The sequence below is a fragment of the Pteropus medius genome, unplaced genomic scaffold, assembly GCF_902729225.1.
Source record: "Pteropus medius unplaced genomic scaffold, Ma_sr-lr_union100, whole genome shotgun sequence".
Taxonomy (NCBI): Eukaryota; Metazoa; Chordata; class Mammalia; order Chiroptera; family Pteropodidae; genus Pteropus; species Pteropus medius.
Genome location: NW_024354504.1, coordinates 96,616 through 120,747, shown reverse-complemented (window position 1 = coordinate 120,747; position 24,132 = coordinate 96,616). Strand labels below are relative to the sequence as shown.

Below are 24,132 nucleotides of genomic sequence, written 5' to 3'. Positions count from 1 at the left end.
GGGCTTCTGGGAGGGGGCTGGGCTGAGAGCATCCGGCACGCGGGATGGGGCTTCCGGAAGGGGGCGTGGGGCGCGGTCGGGAGGCACCTGGACGCGTGGGCGCCCAACGCTAGGTTCGGGCTCGAGGGAGTGGTCACACGAGGGTGTGCGAGCTCGCCCGCCCCCGGCCCGCCGCACGAGATGGGCTGTGGGGGCCGCAGAGCCCCATCGGAGGGGCGAGGTCCTGAGCTGGTCTCCGCGGCGCTCGGAGTGTGAGGGGCCTCTCAGGGCCGGGTCGGACTGCGCCCTCCTGGTTTTAGGTGAACGCCCCCTCTTCCCGGGCCTCGCGGCCGGAACGTGAGGCTCGTCATCAGGAGTGAGAGGGGCCCCTCCTGGACCGAGACCCCTGTTCTGCCCACAGTCCCCGGGTCGGAACCACAGCTCTCAACCGTCCGCTATGCCAGAGTTGTCCCAATTCTAAAGAGATGAGATGCTTTAGAAGCCACCTTCGGATTGACAAAGTTGAGCACACACCTTCTCTAGCTGCTACCCCGGGGGTTGAGCTGGTTCTGCCCTGCATTACCTGTGTCAGGTGTGCACTGAGCTAGGGCCGGTCCCTGCCCTGGGAGGCGGAGCCGAGCGGAGTGTGCCCTTCCTCTTCCTGGGTAGGTGGCCGCAGGTGGAGGGGCGCCGGAGCGGAGCAGGCTCGAGGTCACAAGTGAGTACAGGTGTCGGCGACACCGCTGAGCCTGCCCTAGATCTGGACCACCTCCTCCTTCCCCTTTAAAAAAAGTTCTGCTAGAGAGGGTAAATCGTTGGCAAAAGAGGGCCAGAAAAACGATGATGTTTCTGGAATTTTTTCTGTTACGCGTCCACTGACGCTGAGATCGTGCCTCAAACTGTCAAAAGTTAGGATTAGCCAGTTCCCCCGGACTCTCTGCCACTGTGCTTTTGATTCAAGTCTAGCCCCAACCATTTCAATTCTAAATCATTTTATGTTAGTTGTAAATATCTATTATTTGAAAAGCCACGAATTCGTGTCTTTTCATTTCATTAGATGACATCCTAGAACTCTGTCGGGATGGTTTGGGTTTGGCGTGTGCTGGACTCATAGGGGCAGGAGGCAGAAAGATGCAATAATGTGCCTGGTGGGGTCACCTAAGCGAAGTGCCAGGCCCTCCACACTATCACCTGACCCTTGGGGAACCACTTGGGGTAAAGAGGTCGCTGAGAGCAAAAGAGTGGGCAAAGGCTGCCTCTAGGACCCCTGTGTATCTGTGTAGATGGTGATTTTTCCTTACATGAAGTATGAAACTGCTCCACATTTGTAAACGATAATAAGGAAGTGAGATTTACCCTGCTGGCTGGAAATTTGTCATTTTCACTCCATTTCAACAAATACTTAAGTGTCACCACTGCTGCTACTAAGTCTGGGTTGAAAAGAATGATACAGACATGGGACCCCTGCTCACGGGGAGTCAAAATCGGATGGGCCCAGAAGGGCTGCATTGTTTTTCTCATGAGCGTATTTATTAGGATGTGGAATTCCGCATAGCCACTGACTGCGAGCTTGTTTACAAACTACTGTGTCAGAGGTTAAATAATCCAAGTAGTTTGTAACTTCCACCCAGTTTATCATGTTTAAGGAGAATGAGTTATTTGGTCTACTAATGTCTATTTAAACGAAATTTCTGTGAAACGTGTAAATACTACCCCTCATCTTTTACAGGATTGAAGAAATGATTTGAAAGAAATCTTTGCTCTTCAAGGGCAATTAGAGGCTTTTATTCCATTTAAGAAATCTTTATTCTTAGGAGATTTCTCACTATTTAGAAATTGGTGTTTCAAAAGGAAAGAAAGTTGATACAGGCGGAAGGGGAAGCAGGTGGAAGGGGAAGCCTAGGGCTGTCTGTGCCCACAGTGGCCACAGAAGGCCTTGTGCACCTTATTCGCAAATGCGTCACGATTGGACACAATCCCTGCAATTTCAGACCTAAGTACACTGCGTTTTCTGTTTTCTTTGAGAAGAGTCTGCTTTCTACACCAGATGGTCTGACTAGGGTGGCATGTGTGGTCCTGCTCCAAGCCAGGGTCACCGGACTTTGGGTTTGAAAGGGGTAGAGTGGGCAGAAATCAAAGGTTTTCTTAGGCTGAAAGGTCTGCTTCTCTTCACTCCCTGCACCTGGGGTCAGGGGAGCTAGGGAAGCAGCCCCTGCCATTCAGATTCAAATGGTTAGTTTGCATTAGGAAGGTTACTGATCCCACCAGGAAGGTGGAAGGCGGTTTTTGATGTCTAGAACTGACAACTTTGTCTCAAGTCAAAGGCAGGAGTCAGACCGAGGCCACTGCAAGTTAAGAATTGGTTTCAGAAACAACAGCCATAGTTACCAGGCAGTGGTGTTTCTTGATAAAGGTTCTGAGCGAAAGACAACATTTTACAGCTCTTCTAAGGATTACATAGATAGGTAAAGTTTCTTTTATTTTGGCTAAGATTTAATCAATTCATTCTATTTCCTTAGCAGCATTTTAGTTCCTTTGATTTTGGTTGGGATTTTATCGATTCAGTGAGTTAACCTCTATTTCATGTGAATTATAAGACTTAATAATTTGATTAATGTCTGATTAATGGAAATTTGGAAAACCATTTCTAAACTTCTAAATTTTTCCTAGAGGCATCCCTCAAAACTGGTACTCTGTTGAGAAAAATAACATAATAGATGCTTGTTGATGGAAGAAACGTTTGGGGAACCCTGAACTCTGGTGAGGGATGGGGGGAGGGACCATTATTCCAGACACTCGGTGGAGGGTAGACTGGGATCTGGTCAGTTTCCCCGCTCCTCACACGCCGCCCTCCTCCCACTGTGTGGATTTCGTTCACGTAGGGCTCTAATGTCCTTGTTTGCCCACAGTGGCCCAGGCCTGAGTTTATTGCCCTGTGATCAATCTGTAAATTATTTCTATGTCTTAGGCTCATTTCAAACTTTCGAGATTTCCAAAGTAAAAATTTTCTGGCTAGTATTTTATAAACTCTTCTTAATCAAAAAAAAAAATTTCTTAGTATGAAAGATTTCAAATATTTTAATTACTTTTTAAAGAAAACTTTAGAGCTAAGTTTCTTAGCTTGCGGTTTGGCAGCCATTCTTTTAGGAGGAAACTCAAATGTTTATAGCAAATTCTCTTTGCCTTGGAATTCAAGAGCCTACAGACTTTTATGGATGTTCAGATGCCTGCCGTGATTTAGAATTTACGAGGCTTCATTGGTAATGACCTGTATCTTGGTAACTTCGGCAGTGTGACGATATCAGCATTCTGATCAGACCAGGCTCTCTATGTCTCAAGGATCCATAGAGCCCTGGTTTGATGCTGGGGACAGGAATTGTGACTTACATCTAAGTTGTTATTATTTATTGGCTCTTTCAGGGAAATTCACTGTAACTCTGACCAGGCAATAGGACGCTATCAGAAATGGAGTCTATATTATTAAAACAAATTAGTCTCTTCTGTAGTTCAGCTGCACACAAGCAGCCTTGTCAACACCTGGTCACAGTGACATGGGACAGCATTTGAACTCTGGCTCTGGGACGGAGCCTTGTGGTCACTGGAGTCTTGTGATCTGCAGGCCTCCTGATCTGCTTGAATCCCCCAATGTTTACAGAAGAAGCGTGGCCATCCGAGGGCCGGATGTTTGCAGTGGCTGCTCTCAGCTTGGAATTTGCTTACTTGGCTGGTTTAATTCTGCTTGGGTGATGGAGTTCACAGGAGAAAGTCTTTGCGGGGAGGGTCCGATTTATGTACCATTCACTGTGCTTTACTTGCACATGGCAGAAAATCTCATCCATTTGGCACGAGCAAAAAAGCGTTTTCCGGTCCCAATGACTGAGCAGTTCAGAGCCTCTCGAGGCTTCAGCTGTGGCCAACCCTGGGCTCCAGCATTACCAGCATAGCCAGCCCCCCTCAAGAGCTCCTGGGCATGGCTTTGTCCTCAGGCTTCCCACTTGGGGTGACAAACTTTTTTGCAGGTGCCTGGGGAAAAGGTAGTTCTGGCCACTCCCACACTAGGACTCAGTCAGATACTGGCCATGGACCCACTGCGGCAATGAAGTTCTGCCAGGGCCGCAGGAGGAGATGCAGGCTCACCTGCCTCGGGCGAGGGGCAGCATGGGTGAGACAGACAGGCCTGTGCTGAGTCTACGATCAAGATGCACACTTCCCCTGGAGTTCCAAGAAAGGACATGGACGGCTCTGCGTGCCAAATCACAAAAATCACACTCGATGCCAGAGCATAAGCGTTTATTATGGGCCTCATTTTTGGGTCCAGCTTGGGTCTCCGTGTCCCCCTGGGGGCGGTCACGTGTCAGGGCGAGGCCAACAGGAGACTAGAGTCTGCACCGGCGCTGCCCACTCTCATCCGCGTCCGGTCTGCCGTCGCCCCTAGTGCCCAGGGCGCTGCCCAACGGGGCCTGGCTTCGTGCGCACGGTTCCGGTTCCGACAGCCCAGCTCTCCAGGGGACAGCCGTGCGGTGCGCCATGGGCCGAGCTGCGCTCAGCTGGTGCCTGACGCTTCTCCCAGCGCTCTGTTTGCTGGTCTCCCCGCCCTCAGCCTCCACAGTTTCGTTCTGCACTGCTTCATCCTCCCTGCCCTGGAAGGTCCTGGAAAGGACCGTTTCAGGGCAGAACAAGAGCAGCTGTAGCTTCCCTCCGACCCTCCTCTCTCTCAAGGCCCAGGGGTGCTGCAGAGTCGGGCAGGCAGGGACTTCGCATTGCCCAGCACGCCCTCATGAATACGGTGGATTTCCAGCCCTCACAGGACCGGACATTTAATGAACCTTTTCCAGCCCTCACAGGACTGGACATTTAATTCCTCAAAACCACACGAATGCTTCGTTCATTTAATAGGTATTTACTGGGCAGTTTCTATACGTCACTATGGCATGTGTTGGAGATAGTACAGTCATTAAAATCGTCCACGTGCTTGCTTTACCTCCACTTGCATTCTAGGAGGTGTGCCAGAGAGGTCAGAGGTGGAGACAGGTGACGAATGGGTATGATCCATAGATGGATATGATGTGTAGATAGATGGAGATAATACATAGGTAGATGATCAGTGATAGATGGATAGATGATAGATAGTAGAGATGACAGATGATACATAGAAATGATACACAGTAGATAGATGATGGATAGATAGATAGTAAGCGATAGATGATAGATACATAGGATGCATAGACAGATGTGATAGCGATATTAACATAGATATGGTAGGGTACTCATGTTGGCCATGCTGCAGACTAATATGAAAGCTTTGAGGGGTGTGAGCGATGGAGTAACATCATCTGAGCTGTTACTCAGATGGATCATGCCTTTGGGGAAATAACCACAGGTGTTTGAGAGGGAGACAGAGAAGCCGATGAGGTGGCTCTGGTCTAGATACCACAAGAACTAATGCTCTCGGTCAGGCTGGTGGCAGGGCAGCAGGTGAGGTGTCCTCAGACTGAGCGGATGCGGAAGGTTTGTTTTCTGGTAGGGTGGATGTGGGCATGACAGAGACAGAGGTCACAGTTGGCCAAGTTTGAGCCTGAGCTCCCTGGTGAGACCCACCTGGACAGGAAGCCTGGGCAGCTGGCTGGGGAGGAGGCGGGGCATTGCTTGAGATGCTTACTTCATAGTGGGTCGAGTGGGAATCGATATCGTGAGTCTGGAATTGGGGGAAAGGTTAAAGAATAGATGAAACTTGGAGAATTATCAGACGTAAACTGCTAAAGTCACAGGCCCTGAGGTCTGAGTGTAAGTAGAAAAGCGGGGACCTCTGGGGAGGACGGACGACCCTGAATGGAGGCGGGGGGCGGGGCAGGCTGGCCTCTGCCTCTTCACTCTTCTGGAGGCAGATCAGGTCAGCGTCAGCAACTTTGGCAGCATCTTAAAAACAACGTGGCTGTTGAGCCCTCCCCCACCTCTTAGACCAGACACCGGGCTGTTTGTTGCTGCTCCTCAGGTAATGATGGTTTTTGGTGGCCAGAGTGGAGGAGCGGGCTCAGATGCCCCAGGAAGGGCTGGCCCTGAGCCACTGGGCGGCGGGGAGTCGTCCAGGTGTCGTCCCACTCAGGCCCAGCAGCGGAGGGCGGCCGGCTGAGACTCGGTTCTGTGAAGGGTTTCACGTGGAAGCAGCATTTACAATTGGTCTAAAGAGTCGAGTTGTAGCTCAAGAGGCAGAGGTTGGCAGTTTTTTCCTTCAAGGTCCAACGGGACGCGCATCAAGCCTGTGGGCCAAGAGGCAGAGTTGAAGATTTCTGGACACTTACACAGTGAGAGAACAAACCTCCTCAGGCTTTTTATCGATGAATACCGAAATACCATAACAGAACTTTTTCCTGTAATACAAGCCTACCGATGGGAAGAATGCCACTCTCTGGGGAACATTTGCCACTCACAGTTCAGAGTCCACGTCCCTTATCAGAGTGGGTCACGAATGTTCAGCTGCTGTCGGTGGATCCCGATGTGATGTCGCCGATTTCATCGCTGAAAATATTCTTCTGATTTAATGTCTTCAGCTATTAAAAATGTAAACACTGTCCTTACTCTGCCAGCCAAAGGACAGGTGGTGACTGCGTCTGGCCACCGTTTGCCACCGTCGTTCACTGCCTCCTCGCTCCCAGGGCTCCCTTCCCCGCACGGGGACACAGTGGTGGCTTGCCAGCCGCAGTGCTGAAACGGGGCCAGGGCGGAGGGACTGGCCGGGGCAGGCAGGCTCTGCGGCGTGGCGAGGGGGCACCAGGAAAGGCCCCTCCACCCGTGATTCGGGGCCTGGCGAGTCCTCCGTACAGCCTGAGGTCTCCTGTCCCCGCCACACGCTGCCAGCCACCTGCACCCCAGGGTGGCCTCTGCTGGCCCAAGTCCTCTTGAGCGCCCAGCCTGGTGGAATGCAGCCCCGCCCACCAACCCGAGGGGACCCGCCCTTACAAACTCACCCTTGTAGCCTGCCGAGCCAGGGGGCCCTGGCGGTCACGCCCTCTCGAGGGAGACAGGAAGGTGTGGCCGGGTGCTGTCACTGGGGCCGGTCAGAGCACTTGGTGGAGCCAACCTGCATCTGTTTGTCCCCTTTAACATGGAAGTGGCGAAACCACCGCTTTGCTGATTCAGAAAGACTCACAAATACTGTGTAATGAATACTGTGTCTTCACAGATAAAATGTGAGCATACAGTATGGTCATGTTCTATAAGTACCCAGTCAAAGTGGACAGAGCTCATTAAACCCCCGAGATCACTCAGGACAGAGCCAGAAGAGTCGCGTGGTACCTGACCTCCAGGCCAAACATCAAACAAGCCCTGAAAAGCCAGAGCTGACTGCAAGCAGCTCACGGCCAGCTCATACACCATCGCCACACTCACGTCCAGCAGCCCCAGCTCCTTCCGAAAATGGTAACCCATCGCTAGGGGCCAAATCAGTCAGACACAGACACGGCAAGAACAGAGTTGCCACCTTCAGACCGGCGTGTGAAAGCGCCTTTTACAGTGCTTGAGGATTGAAAGGTCAGCATAAGTGTAATAAGGGCAGGGATGGAAGGAACGAGAAACAGCCTAACGGAACTCTCAGAGCCGTCCAAGACAGCCTGTGACGTGAAACGCCCACCTGATGGTCTGAACAGCACATGTACCCCAGGGCTCTTGGGGTCTCTTTGCCTGTGACGTGGGGACGCCCCAGCCTTGTGCTTCAGAGCTAGGAGGACTGTGTGAGACGCTCTGACAAATAATCGCTCCTACGAGCTCGTGGAGCCCCCACGGCGCTTGGGTGCAGAGTGCTCCGCAGACACTGGCCTTTGTCGCTTGGAATCGTCACTCAATTCTGAGCCTCCTAGAGTTTTACTAATGAGAATCTGTGCAGACGGTTCACACGTTTTTGACAAAAATAGCCGAATATATTAAATATTATCATAGACCATTTTAAAATACATCTTTTGTTCTGAAATTTTTAATATTTTTTTTTATTAGTATTGAGATGAGTTAAGAACTACAGGGAGAAAGTACGTAATTGGGTGAATGGACCAGATTTTGTTTAAGATCCCTTGGAATCCCACCATTTTATAATTTCTAGGATTTTTGAGAATTTAGGGTTTCCCAATCTCAGAGTGAATTTAATTTATTAGGAAAATAAAGACAAAACAGTAATTGAAGCTTTCTGGTTTATTTCCTTTGGTAGGGTACGATTTGTTAATGCTCACTTGCGTGTGAGAAAAATGAAATTACAATAAATTTCTAACTTCTAATTAGTAGATGTTTTCACTAAACTCTTTTTAATTTCAGTGAATAACCCTATACCTTCCAATTTGAAATCGGAAACAAAAAAGGCTGCTAAAATTCTCAGAGAATTCACAGAGATAACTTCCAGAAATGGACCTGATAAGATCATTCCAGGTAGGCGAATAAACCCGTACTGTTCATCTCCGAATTTGCTTCATTTTCTTAATTACGTTCCGCATTCCTGGGCCGCAGGCAGCAGGTCGCGGGCAGCACCCGGCCGAGGCCCCCCTCCAGGAAGCCTGGCCCCAAACAGCAAGTGCCTTCCACGTCCGCTTTCCTCGGACTCACCTGTCCTTCTGCTCCGTTTCCGAGGACTGCAAACTCATCTTGCAAACTCACTAGCTAATGCCAGAAATAATTTTTAATATTCGTGTTTTCTCTTTCTAGATATTTACATTTCATAGTGCTTCAGGAGAACATTAATCAGTAATTCCCAACTTAGCTGCATATCAGTGTTTACTGACTCCTGGGCCATTAAAATACAGCCCTTACACCCCCCACCTGCTGGATCAGACCCTGCTCCCAAGCCCTGTGGCCACCTTCCTCAGGCGATGCTCTGCCGTCAGGTCCAGGCCAATGGCCTGGAACCTGCTGTGAGGCGAGCCACTGCCTGCTAGTTCTCAAGGGTGTGGCATAGAAATACCTGCCTCTAGCAAAGACGATTCATGTGCAAACCAGTGAGGGCGGTGCTGCTCCCAGCCACCACCGTGCTTGACAGGTCCTGCGCTGGAGAAACCAGTTTAATTTCTGATGTCAGATTCTCTGGAATACCTTAACCACACTTCACATGTCGGAACATTTTTAATTTGTTGTTACCGTAATGTCAGCAGTATCGACTCACTTTGGCCCACCTGTCTTGAGAAAACAGCGTTTCCTAGATGGCTGCTGCTCGGGCCCACCCAGGCCTGGAGCACCAACCCCGCTTCTCCGAAAGTGAGTTCTAGACACGTGCAAGTGTGAGACACAGTCCCTTAGGACTTGAAGAAAATTCATCCAGAAAAAATGAATTTTTGGTAGCAATGTTCTGAAGTGTGAAATAAGTTCGTTTTAAAGCATGTGCTTTTGCTGTACCCATGTCCCTGAGTAGAAGCGATACTGACAATAAATGCATTGAGGACGGAATGGGAGGTGTCGAGGTAGAGTCTGCCAACCTGTGGTTGTGCAGGTAAGCCTGTGCGGGCAGCACAGAGCTCTCGGTTGTGGTGCAGTATGTTCACGACCTTTTACAATATGAACCAAGGTCGCAGGCCGCTGTCTGAGAGGCCACCTTCATTTTCTAAGAAGTTGTGCTTAGTTACGAACGACTCTGCAGACGCCCAGGGTCGCTGCTTCATGCTGGTGCGCGAATTATCTGAGCATCTGTTATTGATTTAAATTTTGAAATCGTGTATAATTGTATTAGAAAGTTCATATTTTTCTAGGGACACCTACAAAACCTTTTTTGTGTACTTGGGTACAGTATCTGGATTGACTTCCTTGACAGTATTTAATTAAAGCGATAAGTCAAACTGCCTTAAAAATGAAATCGGGGCCCCCGAAATGACTTCCACCATTCAGGTTTTCCTCGTCACATGAAAGGTGCACTGTTGTGTAAATCGCGGGACGCTGAGGTGCCACGTTCAGCGGGCGCGTGCATCAGTCAACCTCACTTTACGTGGCAAACTTCTCTGAAATGTGCACAAACCTGCACTTTGTGAATTGAATCGTGTTTCCAGGGCACTTCTGGTTATGTTACTCAAATAGTCTAACCCATCAATTTATAAAGTTAAAAACATCTTAAAGCGGCAACATCACTTAGTTTTCCGTCTTTGAATCCAGATTCTCACGTTGATGAAAGGCTGACTGTACGGCTTGAAGGTCGAGGTTCTGCCGCTCGCGGCACCCCGTCGCGTTAACGTGCTACACTGTACGGATCTCGGTTTCTTGGAGAAAAATAACTTTAAATTGTGAATTATAGTCTAAATTAATGGACATCGCCAAGTTATTTGCCCTGCTACTAGATATCAGTAAAATGTCATCCGAACCTCTTATTGGTCATGGCGGTTGCAGGACCTTTGAGCACTTATGATGCAGGGAGAGGCGGGGTCGGAGGCCCAGCCCGTGTGCTTCATGGTTAACTTTCCTTCCCGCCTCCCCTGACCTCTGACGTTTTCCCCCAGCGCCCGAGGCCTGTGCGGCGGGGTCTGTTTCACACTCACCCACGCACTGTCTTTACCTCCTGCAGCCCATGTGATCGCCACGGCCAAGGGCCTCGCCGTTCTGTCTGTGATAAAGGCTGGATTTCTGGTGACTGCCAGAGGAGGCAGTGGGATCGTGCTGGCACGTCTTCCAGATGGAAGTAAGTCGATGTTTCTTCCCTCGGCGGAGCAGAGGGTCTTAATTCTCCGTTCTGTGTGCAGTTTGAGCAGCTTTGCAGGGAGCGTCATGGTTCCCAGGCCCCTGACACTGTCCTCGGCGCCATGGGCCTGAATGACCAGGGAGATGGGACTCGGCACCCCTCTTCTCCTCTTAAAGAGCCGGACGAGACTGCGCAGATCCGGCCTCGTCCTCGGTGCATTGTGCAGATCCTTCGTGGAGCAGATGTTAAACACGACGATATTTGCGTTTCTGTCGTTAGATAGGGACCCTTAGTCCTCAACTTCGTGATGCACCAGTTTTCTTTTGTTTTACGGAAGTAAGAAAATAAGTGTCATCCGTAAGCTTTTCTGCTGTTCTCATGACAGATAGCAAAATCCGAAGCATGTTAAAGAGTATCCCCAAGGCAGAATCATATCCAGATCTGTACAATTTGGTTTTACTTTCTTAGGCGAAATCTAATAATTGGTTTTTTAGAATCAAAATTAAAATATATCTGCTGTGAATCCCAAGAACCAACATTTACGGTCATATTTAAAATGTACATCGCAGTGTTATAACTGACTGAAATGCTTTTTATACCAATTTAACGTGCTATTCAGTCGTGTAAGCGAACGCATCTTTCTGTAAATAATTATTTTTTCTGTTGATAATGTGATTTTATTTTGAGAGAGAGCATGGGCCATTCACTGACTGAGGGCACACCGGTGTTTGTGGGGCGCAAGGCCCTGGACTGTGGCGGGGAGCACTGCCTGCTGAGAGCCCACAGTGCATCTGACACTGTGGCCGAGCTCGGATCACAGTGCAGGGCTCTGCTCCAGGCCGTGCTGGCGAGTGGTCTGTGCAGGAGGCCGCCCGGGCCCTAGCCGGGTTCCTGCCGGCACTGGGGCACCAGCAACCTCGGGGCGGACCTCCCAACCGCAGGGACCGCTCCGCTGGGTTCAGTACCTGCCTCACTCACACCCTCGCCCCGCGAGGGTGACCTGAGCGTTTCCCCCGCGTCCCGGTGACAGGGGTCGGGGACAGCCCCTGACAAGATGTGGAAGCTAACTTTGGGACTGTAGACACGCGTGTCTGTCGTCACAGCCTTGCTGAGCCTGCAGAGGTCAGTCCTGGACCTGCCCGGGCTCCATCTCACCTCCCGGGGCACGTGGGGCAGGGACCGCTGGGCGCAGGGAGTGGAGGGCGCGTCAAGAAGTGACCTCACCTGCGCTCTCCCGCTCTCCCTCCACCAAACTAAGTTTTTCCCAACTTCTTAACCTCACTTTTTATATCAGAAAAAATAAGCATATAATAGTCCTGAAGTGTATAATACCATGGCAAATGGAATAATTGTTCTTAGTTTCCAAAAGTAAGGAAATTTATCCCATTAGAATTTTAATAATCTTGAATTTATAGCATATTTCTCATGCTTCTACCAGACATAAAGGCTGTTGAAACGGTTCAGCCCTCAGAAAGTTAAACCAGAAGCAGTTTGGTGGTGTGTCCCCTCACGAGCGGTCACGATAAACTCTGTGAACGCTTTTGTTCTCTTATGACAAAACTCTAAGTAAAGACTAGAATTACTGCTCAGTTACTTCATAAAATATTATGAAATATTGGCTATTGGAATTGTCAAATGCTATGTATGTTGGGGAGAATTCAGTAGTTTGGTATCAGACATGTTTTACCGAGAAAGATTAGAAAACGGATTGTGAGCCTGAGAGACCCACAGTGAATATCTAACGCCTTATACGTGCTTATTAAAGAACACTTAAAAACAGGTGAGAATGCCAGATTCTTACTATTTTTAAAAGAAACACGGTTCATTCTCATTTTAGCATTTGTCCTGCTAAATGCTACCTACGTGACAAGGGGTCGTAAAGCTAGAGTGACATTCATTTGTTTGTTTGTCTTTCTCTAGAGTGGTCAGCGCCTTCAGCCATTGGAATAGCCGGCCTTGGCGGCGGGTTTGAGGTCGGAATTGAGGTGAGCTGGGGTGGCGCACACACCGTCACCACGTTCTCTGAAAGCACCTGAAACGTAATAAGTGAAAGTCAGATGTCCACTCTCTCATTTCACCAGAGACGGAAACAGTTCCCTTTGATTTTCTTGATGACTCTCCACCTAAAACTACCTAACGTTTACCATTTCTTTCCTTTTCTTTCGTGTGAAGTAGAATCTTTTTCATTCTGCATCTGCTTCCGTCTTTAGCACATCTGCACATAGCCATGTCTCAGATACGACAGTGCTGACCGGCTGACCAGTTGGAGGCTCTGGGCTCCGCGGTGGCCGTTGACCACGCCAGGGCTCGGCATTGCCGGACAGGTGGCTGGACACGGTGACCCATCATTTGTGCAAAAACCCAGTTTTGTTACAACTAATGTTCAGAGTACTTCAGATTTCCTAGTAAAGGTCGACTTCGTGTTGTTCCCTTTCGTGACTGTTCCTGACGGCTGGCGTGGTGTCTGTCACGTGGGGTGGAAGTCACACGAAGTGCACAGGTCCATCTTCCATGTGACGCTGAGGACACTCTGCCAGGTGGCGAGTCGCAGCGAGTGACAGGCCACTGTCCCACACCCCCGAGCACGTGCGAGGCTAGGCTGTGCTTTAGGATCTGTCTCGAGTAGCATTTATCTCAAAAATGATGTGAGACCAAGCAATAGCTGCAGTACAATGACTGTATCAGAGACTAAAAATGAGTGTCCGCTAAGTGAGGATGAGTCTCCGCTAAGTGAGGATGAGGGTCTCGCTAAGTGAGGATAGTCTCCGCTAAGTGAGGGAAAAGTCCTTGTAAGTGGGATAGTCTCCGCTAAAGTGGTGTTGGATGATGTCCTTCGTGAGGGGCACCGAGTCTCTGCTAGGTAGGGATAGTGTCCATGGAGTAAGATGATTTAATGTCTCGCTAAATGGAAGATGAGTCAGCCAATTCAAACGTTGTCTGGTGAGGGGCACCTGTGAGCGATGCTGCCCACTTGAGAATTGTGCCTCTTCCCATCCCTCATGGACCAGCACCCCAAGCTCTCAGGGAATCGACTCATACGTTAGGGATTTGTTGAATAACTTATCTGCCGTTCGTTTTTAGAATAATTAACAATAATAATTAACGTTTTCATAAAAATTTCACATATGTCCTATAGAATCATTTCCACACCAGGGCCCCAGAGGATGGTGGTCAGCACTCTCGTTTCATAGAAAAATACCTGAGTTGAGTTCCCTGGCTTTCCCGGAGGACAGAGCAGAGAGGGCCAGGTTGGTCGTTCACAGGGAGGCTTCTGGTCCCAGAGCCAGCTGCGGGGCTGTGCAGCATCGGCGCTACCCCCAGCAGGGCGCCCTGTTTGAGCACCTTCCACAGGGGCGGGGGCCGGGGCACCGAGAAGGCAGGTGGTGTCTCCATTTCACGGCGTTTGGGCGAAAGTGAGCACTGAGCCCCCTCACTGCAGCGCCCCATCCAGCCCCGGCTGGAATGTCCATCTGTACACACCGTGGCTTTTGGGGCACCGCGTGCGGTGGGCAGGGGACACGGGATGACATCAAGCGTCTGGCCTAAGACCACACAGTGAGTGCGCGGGTGTCTTTGGGCTCAGCAGAGATGGGGCCCGAGACAGGCGTGGTACCCTGATTTAGTGAGCCGGAGTTCTTGGAGAAAAACAGGACAAGGGATGAACTACAGTCCCGGGCGAACGCTCCCTCGTCTGGTGACGGAGAGAAGGCACACTGCAGGGTGGAGTCGTGCTTCGAGGCGTGGGTTTGGGCACCCCAGTTCTGACCTCCATCAGCACCTGGGGGGCAGGGGCGCCTGCTGGTGCAGAGCTGGGGACCAGCGATGCCACCACGGTGAGGGGACTGAGGCCCGTCTCCTGAGTCCTGGACACTCAGAGACCTCCTGGCCCGCCATGCGTCCCCACAGGCGATGACACGTGTAGCACGTGTGACTGAGGGTGACCATTGGGGAGTGTGCAGTCACGTTCCTTTTCGGGCCCTAGACCAGGAGAAGGTTCTGTTGGCAGGCCCGCTGCTCTTCGGCCTGTCCGTGGGGTCTTCGAGCTGGTGTCGCGGGAGGACACGGGACGGTCTTCCCCATGTCAGAAGAATGGAGCTGTGCTCAGACAGAAAGTTAAAGGGCTGATTATTTTCTTTGACTGGCACAGTTTTGCTTCGCTTAGTGTACTGAGGACACGTAACTGTCTGCACGACCCGGGCCAGGGAGCCGAGCTTCCCGGGGCGTCCACACCAGTCCTGACGCACAGCGGTTTGTACCGCCGCCTAAAAATGTACACAGACGTAGATCACACAGCCCTCGGCAAAACTTCTCAGCTGTGCCTGAGAAATGCTACGTAATCCTGTACCATTCAACACCATGATCCTCAGAAGTCACCACCTGTCAACAGCAAATACCCCTGGATGGGAGTCGAGGTGAGGTGTTTCACGTGGGTCAGTTAGCTGGCATATTTACTTTGTCCTGTGAAACTTGAGTGTATTTTTTTAAATTAAATGATTAAACATTTATTAAGAATCTGCTTGTGTCGGGAACTCCTTTAGGTCCCGTCAAGTGCAGACTCACTTGGGAATAAAAGTGTTCTTCTGTGGGCCAGCTGAAAACATCCATTTGAAAATACTTAGAAGATTTAAAGAACTGTATAAATTAAGGCATCTTTAAAACGTCAGTCTGCTTGGCCTTTGCGTATTTTATTGAGACGTGGCAAACATGCCAGGCTTCAGAAATGATTTTGATTCACCCTTCAAACAGCCTCATATTTGTGTGTACACATATGAACACACACACACGCACATCCTTGTAAGTGTGCTTACTATTCCTGTACCCGTTGTAGTTTTTGAGCTGCTCAGTCACTCGCCCAAGGTCGCACAAAATGCAAGAGGCAGGAGGGGTGGAATTCACACCCAAATACTTCCAATTTCGACCCCAACTTCTTGTCTTCATGCCATCATGCCTTTGATTTTCCGGGTACGCTTGATGCATGGGTCTGGTCTTCACAGTAGTTCAGCGAGGTGCGCCCCATTATTCAGGTTTTAACGTGGAAAGGTCAGAGGCGCAAAGGCAGCCTCAACCGCCCGGGTCCCACAGCGCCTGAGAAGGGGGTTGGGGTGAGACCGCGTCAGTGTGACTGGGGGGCGCGCCGGAGCCACCGCAGACACCCCTGGAGCGCACTCCCTGCGGTCCCTGCTCTTCCTGAGGACCGACCTCGGGGGGCAGGTGTTCTCTGTAGTTCGAACCCCCGGGACTTAAGTTGAGCGTGCCGTGTGCTGGTCCCTACTTGTAGGCTCGCGGCCTCGCCAGGGACATCAGAGTGGGGGTTGTCCCTGGGCCTTCGGCTGCACACCCCGTCCTGGTGTCTTCGGCTCGGCTTTCTTCAGATTTGGTTTTGCTTTAATAACCTCGCGTTGGCCCGCTCTGGTGATCACTGTGACCGCTGACTCACCCTCACCAACCCCCGTCAGCACCTGCGTCAGCAGGCTGCCGAGAACACGGGGCAGTGTGCACAGCGACCGCCCAGAGCTGTTCCCCGTCGTCGCCCGCAGAAGTCCTCGTTGCTGACGCCCTCAGCTCAGAATGAGGGTTCGACTCCTCTTTCATATTCGTTCTGTCTGCGTTGAAATTCCTGCTACGTTATATACAGGGCGTTTGAGTTTTCATCAGTACATGCTTTAAGTAATATTTAAACAATTATTTTTTAAATAAATGGGTTTCTGTGTTTTAGGTATCAGATTTGGTAATAATTCTGAATTATGACAGAGCAGTAGAAGCTTTTGCAAAAGGGGGTAACCTGACACTCGGAGGGAACTGCACTGTGGCCGTGGGGCCTTTGGGCAGGTGAGTGCTGCAAGGTGCTTTTGAACAGCTGCAGGAAAAGGGTGAAAACTTGCACGTCGTTGTGCGTTAAGAGAAAAGATGATTTAAAATGAAACAAATTCATGATTCGTTTCTGTTATATTTGTTGTATCTCCCAGAAGGTTTGAGATTGGTTACAAATACAAAATTTACAAAACACAGCCAGTGTGATGCAGTGAGAAAATTTGAATCTACACACGCAAAAAGAAAGGAAATATTTCTGAAATGTAGGCCATTGTATGTACTGGGATTTCTTTAATATAAAGTTTACATTAAGCTTTGGAGGAGCTAAAGCAAGTCTAATTTAATTTACTGATAAAGGACAATGTTGATCAGAAAACAAAAGGCCCCCTTTCCAACGAAATTCTGAAAAACTGAAATGGAAGCATTTTACTTGAGAGTCGTTAAAAATACTTACGTCGGACTTCCCTGCAAGTACTATTCTTGCATTAATTGAGCCATTTAGAAATACTTTAAACCCAGACTGTTTATGGAAGTTACACAGTGAAATCATCTAAAAACGTTTCTAAGGCCCATGAAAATACTCAGTGTGAAGAGTCCACAGTCTGCTACTCTCGGGCTGTATTTCCCTGTTTTGGGGAAGGAAGACGAAGTTGGAAATAAAGCTTTAACGTGTTCTGCACAACGCAGCCCTGTGGGCCATCACGGCCTTCAGTAGTGTGTCCTCCCCCACGATCTGTCCTCTGTGCCGCTGTGAACACGTGCAGCTGAGGCCGCCAGGACCTAAAACATCCGTAGGCCAGGGAAGTGGCGGTGGCCTGTCCCACGCGGGCCGGCAGTGCAGCCGCCCACTCGGGTCTGAGGTGCAACGCCCTCTGTCCGCAGGAACCTGGAAGGGAACGTGGCCCTAAGAAGCTCGGCTGCCGTCTTTACCTATTGCAAGTCGAGAGGACTCTTTGCCGGCATAAGTTTAGAAGGCAGCTGTCTGATTGAAAGGAAAGAAACTAATCGAAAGTAAGTGCAAGCTAGGTGACTTTAATTGATTTAAAGACAGCGTCATGAGAAAATACTACTTCATAGATTTGTATTGTGGTTCTTCTGAGTTTACAGAGTACCTTCGTATATTTTCTAAACTAACAACATATGGCTCTGAGAGTGAATTTGTTTACTTAAAAATTCAATATGAAATAATATGTACCTATTGAAAATTTAGAAAACAAAAAAAGTTAAAAAGGCGGAAAAACATTTTACCCTTTAAAATGAACTATTCACATTTCGCTTTGTTGCCTTCCAACATTTTCTTAAGCTTAATTTTTTTTTGTTTTGCCATATGTGATTGTATCGTAATCAATTCAGTTGTAAATTTTATTTTTCCACTTAATATTATAATATTAGAATCATAAATGTAAGTTAATGGCTACATAATATTTTATTTGATGAATCACATTAACTATATTTTCAAACGTGCAGAGGTACACGCCAGTTACAACTTCTGGGTCAACCAAATGTTTCTCATTAGGAGAGGTTTCCTGATAGCGCACTTTGCCCTTATCTATCTTCCCTAAAATAGAGACCAGTTTTGACTTAAAAAAAAAAAAAAAGGATTTGGAAGTACCCTAACAGGCTAAGAGGAACTTCCACTTTAACCTGGCATCGGGCTAAATTTTCTAAAGCCGCTCTTCCAAATTTCCTCTAAAATATGTCTGTTTGCCCAGAAAAATAAAAAGCTAAGACCAGGCTACTTGCAGAACCTGGCAGAAATCCCACCAGTTGTGAGCCCGATGGCGCTGACACGGCTGAGGGTTTGCAGCAGACAGACTCACCTCATAAGAGAGAGCGGAGACAGTTCGCTGAGCATGCAGCTGCACACCTGGAGACACAGGTGGTAGACCACAGGAGCCGAAGGATGGGAGGGGTGGGGGAATCCAGGTTTGTGGAGCTCTTCATCTCACAGAGATGGCAGTTTTACTCCTGGTTTTATAAATTTGAGAAATACAAGTTAGGAATGCCTTTAGGAACCTCTAATTCTAGGCCTTCGGAGGACTTTCCAGCCAAATGTCACTTAAATTCTGGGTAGACTAAAAGGGACATCCCTCCTCAGCTGCAGGGCTTCCAACATGTGTGGCAAATCTTTACATAATTTTGAAGCAAATGCACATTTTAAAGAAATTACAGAGTCGTGTATGTGAGCACAATCCTTGGGTTAGGACTATTAAGGAACTTGTAAACCTGTGAGACCGCGTGTGCCTGCAGGTGTCTCCGCAGATGTGTGTGTGTACGTGCATGCGCATGCGTGTGTATGCACAGGTGTGTGTGTGTGCGTGTGTTTGGAGGAAGGGTGGGCATGTCAGACCATTGATGGTGGCCGCCTGCAGCGGTGAGCCTGGGGTGAACCTAGGGTTTCCCGTGGGCGGTGGCTTGTAGTTAGTGTGTGTGAAGCAGCTACAAGGAGTAACCACACACACGTCCCCCCGTAACTGTAGAAAAGATCTATGTCTATAAACTGTGATATTTCTTACCAGATTTTACTGTCAAGACATCCGAGCTTGTGACATTTTGTTCGGAGATGTTCCACGGCCCGCTCAAGCGGAAGACCTTTATGAAATTCTGGATTCCTTCACCGAAAAGTTTGAGAACGAGGGACGACGGATCAACGCGAGGAGGGCGGCGAGGGGGCAGAGGAAGGCCGCCGCGGTGCGCGGGTCCCGCTCTCCTGGGGGTCGCAGGGCGTGCCCCGTAGTGTTCTGGGACCCACGGGACGGCCCCTGTCAGTGCGTTCACGGGAGGTGCCGGTGAAATGTCATACACACGGGGCCGGGGAACCTCGCTGTCCCCATGGAGGCCTCCCTCCCAGGGTAGAGCGTGACCCTGATGCCTGAGGCGGGAGCAGCTGCTGACAGTGACCCCTCTGGGTGCAGGCTCTTGCGTCCCCAGCTCACCTAGTTCCCCAGCACCCTGTCAGAGTCACTCAGCCCCCAGCGTACGGAGTGAAAACTGACTCGGTCGGACTTGTCACTGCCTCTCGCAGTCACCGCGATCCTGTCCCGTGCTGGTCATCGCGGGGTGCCTGGCTGAGGTGCACTCCTGTTGCAGAGCACCCCGCCCTGTCGGCATCTGTATGTTATCAGCTCAACCCAGTGCAGCCCAGCCAGTCCACGCGGGCGTCCGGGGCCTCGTCAGCGAGTGCCCGCACGTGCTCGTTAGGAAAAAACGCCTTCGGAGCTCCTGAGCAAAAACGCGGTTTAAGATCATGTGCTTTTTTTTCTCTTGCAGGTGAAGGAACTGTCTCCAAAACCACGGTCAAGACCACAGCAGTCACCTGCACAAGTCCAAAGTCAGTATTTTTGTTGCAATCTGAATACAATTATAATTAAGCAGTCATTAGATATTATTGTCAGGAAATCAAGCTACATTGTTAAACTTTAGAGTTAAAGAGAGAAAAACAAATGTCAGCCTCTTCTAGACACCTGAGACAGAATCGCATGCTGTGATTCGTTAAAATGTCTGTTCTCATTCAAAATGCATTTTCTCCCAGTTAGAGCTTTGTCTTTAAAGTGTTTCTCATGTGTCTTTCTGCCAAGACTGCCAACTTAAAATGGGAACAAAGTGAGCCTGTTTTTCTTATATACTTATAGATTTATATATCTGAATATTAATTTTATCATAGATGCTTGGGAGCTCAGGATTTCATAAAGTGGCTTTAAAATCAAGTAAGTTTAGGCAGCAGCATGTTTTGGCCTTTACCCCCTTTCGGTCACTTGTTTTTGTGAGTCACTGTTGGAATTCCGCTTTTCCTAGATAGAGGTCACTGGTGATTGGCACTGTATTTGCTGGTGCTGTCTCAGGTACCACCCATTGTCAGGCAGGGGGCGCTGTGCTGTGGCTTTGGGGCACAAAGGGGACCCTGGCGCATATCCTGCGCTGCAAGGCCTCTCAGCCCCGCTCAGTCCCGGAGGGCAGACGTCAGCTGTGGGGCTGTAGCCGCAACCCCGGGGCTGTAGCCGCGACCCCGGGACCGTAACCGAGACCCCCGGGCAGTAACCTGGACCGCGGGACCGTAACCGCGACTCCGGGGCGGTAACCGGACCCCGGGGCGGCAGCCGCGACCCCCGGGCGGTAACCGGACCCCGGGGCGGTAGCCGAGACCCAGGGGCGGTAACCGGACCCCGGGGCGGCAGCCGCGACCCCCGGGCGGTACCCGAACCCCTGGCAGACCTACGGGCCGGGAGCCGCGTGAGTCCAGCCGCGCGTCGCAGAAGGCTCGCGCCCCCCACCCGCCCGTGCACCTGCGCGTCTCCTGGCCCGGCTCCGGGCCGTCCGAGTGTCCGCTCCGGGAGGGCCCGCAGACCAGACCCGCCGCCCCTGACTCGGTCCGTGCCGTGCTCTCGGGGGGGCCGCACCGTCTTCCGAAAGGGGCGTCGGCTTCTGCCTCGCGCCCACTCACCTTCCCAAGGAGTCGCGTGCGGTCGCTCCGGGCCTGAGTGCGCACGTGAACTTGACCGCGTGTGCGTTCTAAAGTGCGCGTTTCGGAAAACCCCTTGCCGGTGGCAGAACGGACGCCCGCGCCCGCCAGGTGTAAACCTGCGCAGCCGCCGGGTGTCGCCCGCAGGGCTCACAGAGACCCGGTCACTGGCGCGGTCCCCGCGGCGGCCGTTCCCAAACCTGCGTCGCGTGGGTCCCGGGCCCCGTGCCTCTGCCGGCCGTGGCCCGTCTGCGTCCCCCACGATCCCACGCCTTGGCCGCCGGTCGCAGTGGCGCTGTCCCCCATCTGTCCGCTTCTGCCCGCGGCGGCTCTGCAAGCCGGCTGCAGCGTCCGGGGCGCGGTGCGCCCCCCGCCCACGACTTCGGTTTCACGGCTCCTCCTTTCTCATGCACCATCTTTTCATCCCAAGCTGCGAACCCCACTCTTTGATTCGATAAAAGAAGAGTTTAAAACTGGTGTGTTTTTAACCTCTCGTTTTCAATCTAACCTCTTCTAAGTTCGGTATCAAAAAACTACACCTTAATTTTGATGCACCCTCACCTGAATCATGTAGGACGACCGCGCATGAGGCTTTGAATGTCCTCTGGTGAGTCGCTCTGTTTTCCCCATTTTTCCTCCAGCCTCACCTGCGTCACACGCTCGTCCACACTCACCCCAGACCGGGTGCACACGGGAAGCGCGGCCGCTGCCTCACCCCGTGCACGCGGACACGACGTTCCCTCATCGCACGGAAATGCTGTCGTGTTTACACGCTCCCCTACCTCAGTCCACCTGTGTCACCCCAGTTAACTCCTCCAGGTGGCCGGCTAGTATTTCACGGTCAGATGTGCGTATTTCGTTCAGCCACCTGCCTGCGAAGAGGCATTAGCTTTATTCCAGTTTTTTCCATGCCCCAAAGTGCCAGTTAACATCGTTCTAAGTTAATGTGTGTAATGATACTGGCACTTCTATTATTATTTTCCCCCCAGTATTTACCAGGAGCGAAGACAACAGCTCAAAGGATTTTTTTTTTCTTTTTTAATTTAACGTATCTGGTGGATTAATTTTAAGAGGTTTTGCCACCGGCGGTGTCCAGGGGCACCCGTACAGGCCCTCTCCCCGCTGCTGTCTGTGCTGGGGTGTCTGCGCTTGCGAGTCTGTGGGTTGGTTGCGTCTTCTTGTTCGTTGGATTGTATTTGCCCCTACCTATTACCAATTTAAACATTTCTTCATGTAACTGCTGGCGTTTTAGACTTAATCTTTTTCTGAAAAGTGTCTTCATTTCATCCATTTTTTTTCTATTGGAATTTTGTTGCCTTTTCAGTTTGTAGAAGTGCTTCATACATATCTTCGTCATTTGGGTTACAGTTTTTTTCCTACATGTATTATTTATCTGTTGATTTTATTTTCCACATATTATGAAAATTTTAATTTTTATGTAAAAATATGTCTGTCATCTATTTTTAATAGGTTTTATATTTTTTAGTTATGGTTAAGGTCTTGCCACATCCTATACAAGATTGCATTTATGATCTCCTAGATTTTCTTGCAGTATTTTTATTTTTGCAATTACTGGACATTTATTCTTCATATACTTTAGAATCACTTTATCAATTCTCATCTTCCTCCAATATGCAATTTTAGTTAAAATAAAATGTATTTATATTCATAGTATGATTTTTGGATATTAATCACAATAATATTACATGTATAAATTAATTAATCTGGTATTTGCATGCTAATCTTCCCATTTTATATTTTCCATTCGTCAAGATGTTATTTTATGTGTTTCCTAAGATTTCATAGTTTGTACGCCTTTCTCATTAAGTTTATTTGTAAATACTTTGTAATTTCGGTTTACCGTGGTTAAATGAAATATACTTTCCCATTTCTATTTTAGTGTGCTTATTTTTATAGTTGAGAAAGTCTTAATTTGCATATTTTTGTTTTATTTCTGGTCACCTACCCAAAATCTCTTATTCCTTGTCAGTTTTTAAAAAGAGATTCTCTTGAGATATTTGTACCTACCCTCTTCTCTACCCTCTACCCTGCCAGTGTTTATTTCTATATTCTTTTTTTTTGACGATTTTTTTTTTTTAACACCTACAGTACCTGGTCTTCCTAGGTGGTCTCTCACCTAAGTACTAACCAGACCCGACGCTGCTTAGCTTCTGAGATCAACGAAATCGGGCACATTCAGAGTGGCATGGCCGTAGACTTATTTCTGTATTCTTATATTCATGAACTTCTTAGGCTAGTGGCCTTCTCGTGGTGAACATCTGTGCGTAGGACCTCATAGAGCCTGGCAAGGGCGTGTGGGCACAGGGGTGTGGGCACGGGTGACCTAAGACACTCTAGTTCCAGACATGTTCCTCTTCCGGCTCCTCCAAGTGAAAACATGACATGCAGACTATCTTCTTTGTCTTTGATCTTTTTACCATAGCTTTTTCTTTTTTGTACTTGAATAAGAAAAGTGAACCCCAAATCATCCTGAATCATGCTATGCTGCATTGTCCCCCAAAACGTGAGAACGGTGATCCAATTTGAAATATGGATGTTGAAGTAGTTGGTAAATAATTCTGACAAGTAGATCAGGTGATTTCTATTATATATTATTATCGTATATATTAATTATTTTAAAAATCACAAGCTATCACCAAAACAAGAAGTTATAATAGTAATATTTTAGTATTTTATAAATAATACTTTGTTGTTGTTGTTTTGATGATACATAACTATGTGACTTTATTCACTCCTATCTCAGAAGGAACATAAAATAATTGTTACATGGACATGGTTCCATAGTGTAGCGGTGAGCACGTCTGCTTTACACGCAGAAGGTCCTGGGTTCACGCCCCAGTGGAGCCACGGTCCACGGTCTATGGCCATGCCACCCTGAACAATCCCGATGTCTGATCTCGGAAGCTAAGCAGGGTCGGGCCTGGTTAGTACTTGAATGGGAGACTACCTAGGAAGACCAGGTGCTGTAGGCATAAATAATAATTAAAAAATAAATTAATAAAAAAAAATGATAATCGTTACATTGCTGTAAAATATCTCCTAATCCTCCTTAGTTTTTTTTTAAATAAGAACCAGCTTTTTTATTCTTAAGAAAGAATACAAAAATAGAATTTGATGTTGAACCACTGTCATTCCAGAAATAAGAAATAGCCATCCTGTGTACATCAACTAATTTTAAAAGTCTCATCTATATACTGAAATGCATTTCAAATCAAATTTTACTTTTATG

The 24,132-nt window shown here is 49.1% G+C and overlaps 1 protein-coding gene and 2 pseudogenes across 2 annotated transcripts in view; 2 read left to right on the top strand and 1 right to left on the bottom strand.

Annotated features, from left to right (window-relative positions):
- The first annotated feature begins 160 nt into the window (after window positions 1-160).
- Window positions 161-24,132, top strand: part of SH3YL1 (SH3 and SYLF domain containing 1) — a 29,119-nt gene continuing 5,147 nt past the window's right edge. The window contains exons 1-8 of one of the 2 annotated variants that reach the window (XM_039855021.1): window positions 161-697; window positions 8,278-8,388; window positions 10,499-10,612; window positions 12,533-12,597; window positions 16,329-16,441; window positions 17,306-17,434; window positions 18,943-19,060; window positions 19,694-19,754. In XM_039855021.1, coding sequence (XP_039710955.1) covers window position 697; window positions 8,278-8,388; window positions 10,499-10,612; window positions 12,533-12,597; window positions 16,329-16,441; window positions 17,306-17,434; window positions 18,943-19,060; window positions 19,694-19,754 — 712 coding nt within the window. In that variant the 5' untranslated portion in view covers window positions 161-696. Of the gene's footprint in view, window positions 698-8,277; window positions 8,389-10,498; window positions 10,613-12,532; window positions 12,598-16,328; window positions 16,442-17,305; window positions 17,435-18,942; window positions 19,115-19,693; window positions 19,755-24,132 lie in introns of both variants that reach the window. The other variant, XM_039855020.1, reaches the window with a different exon arrangement.
- LOC120596558 (uncharacterized) lies at window positions 22,983-23,100 on the bottom strand (annotated as a pseudogene).
- On the top strand, window positions 23,760-23,875 carry LOC120596552 (uncharacterized; annotated as a pseudogene).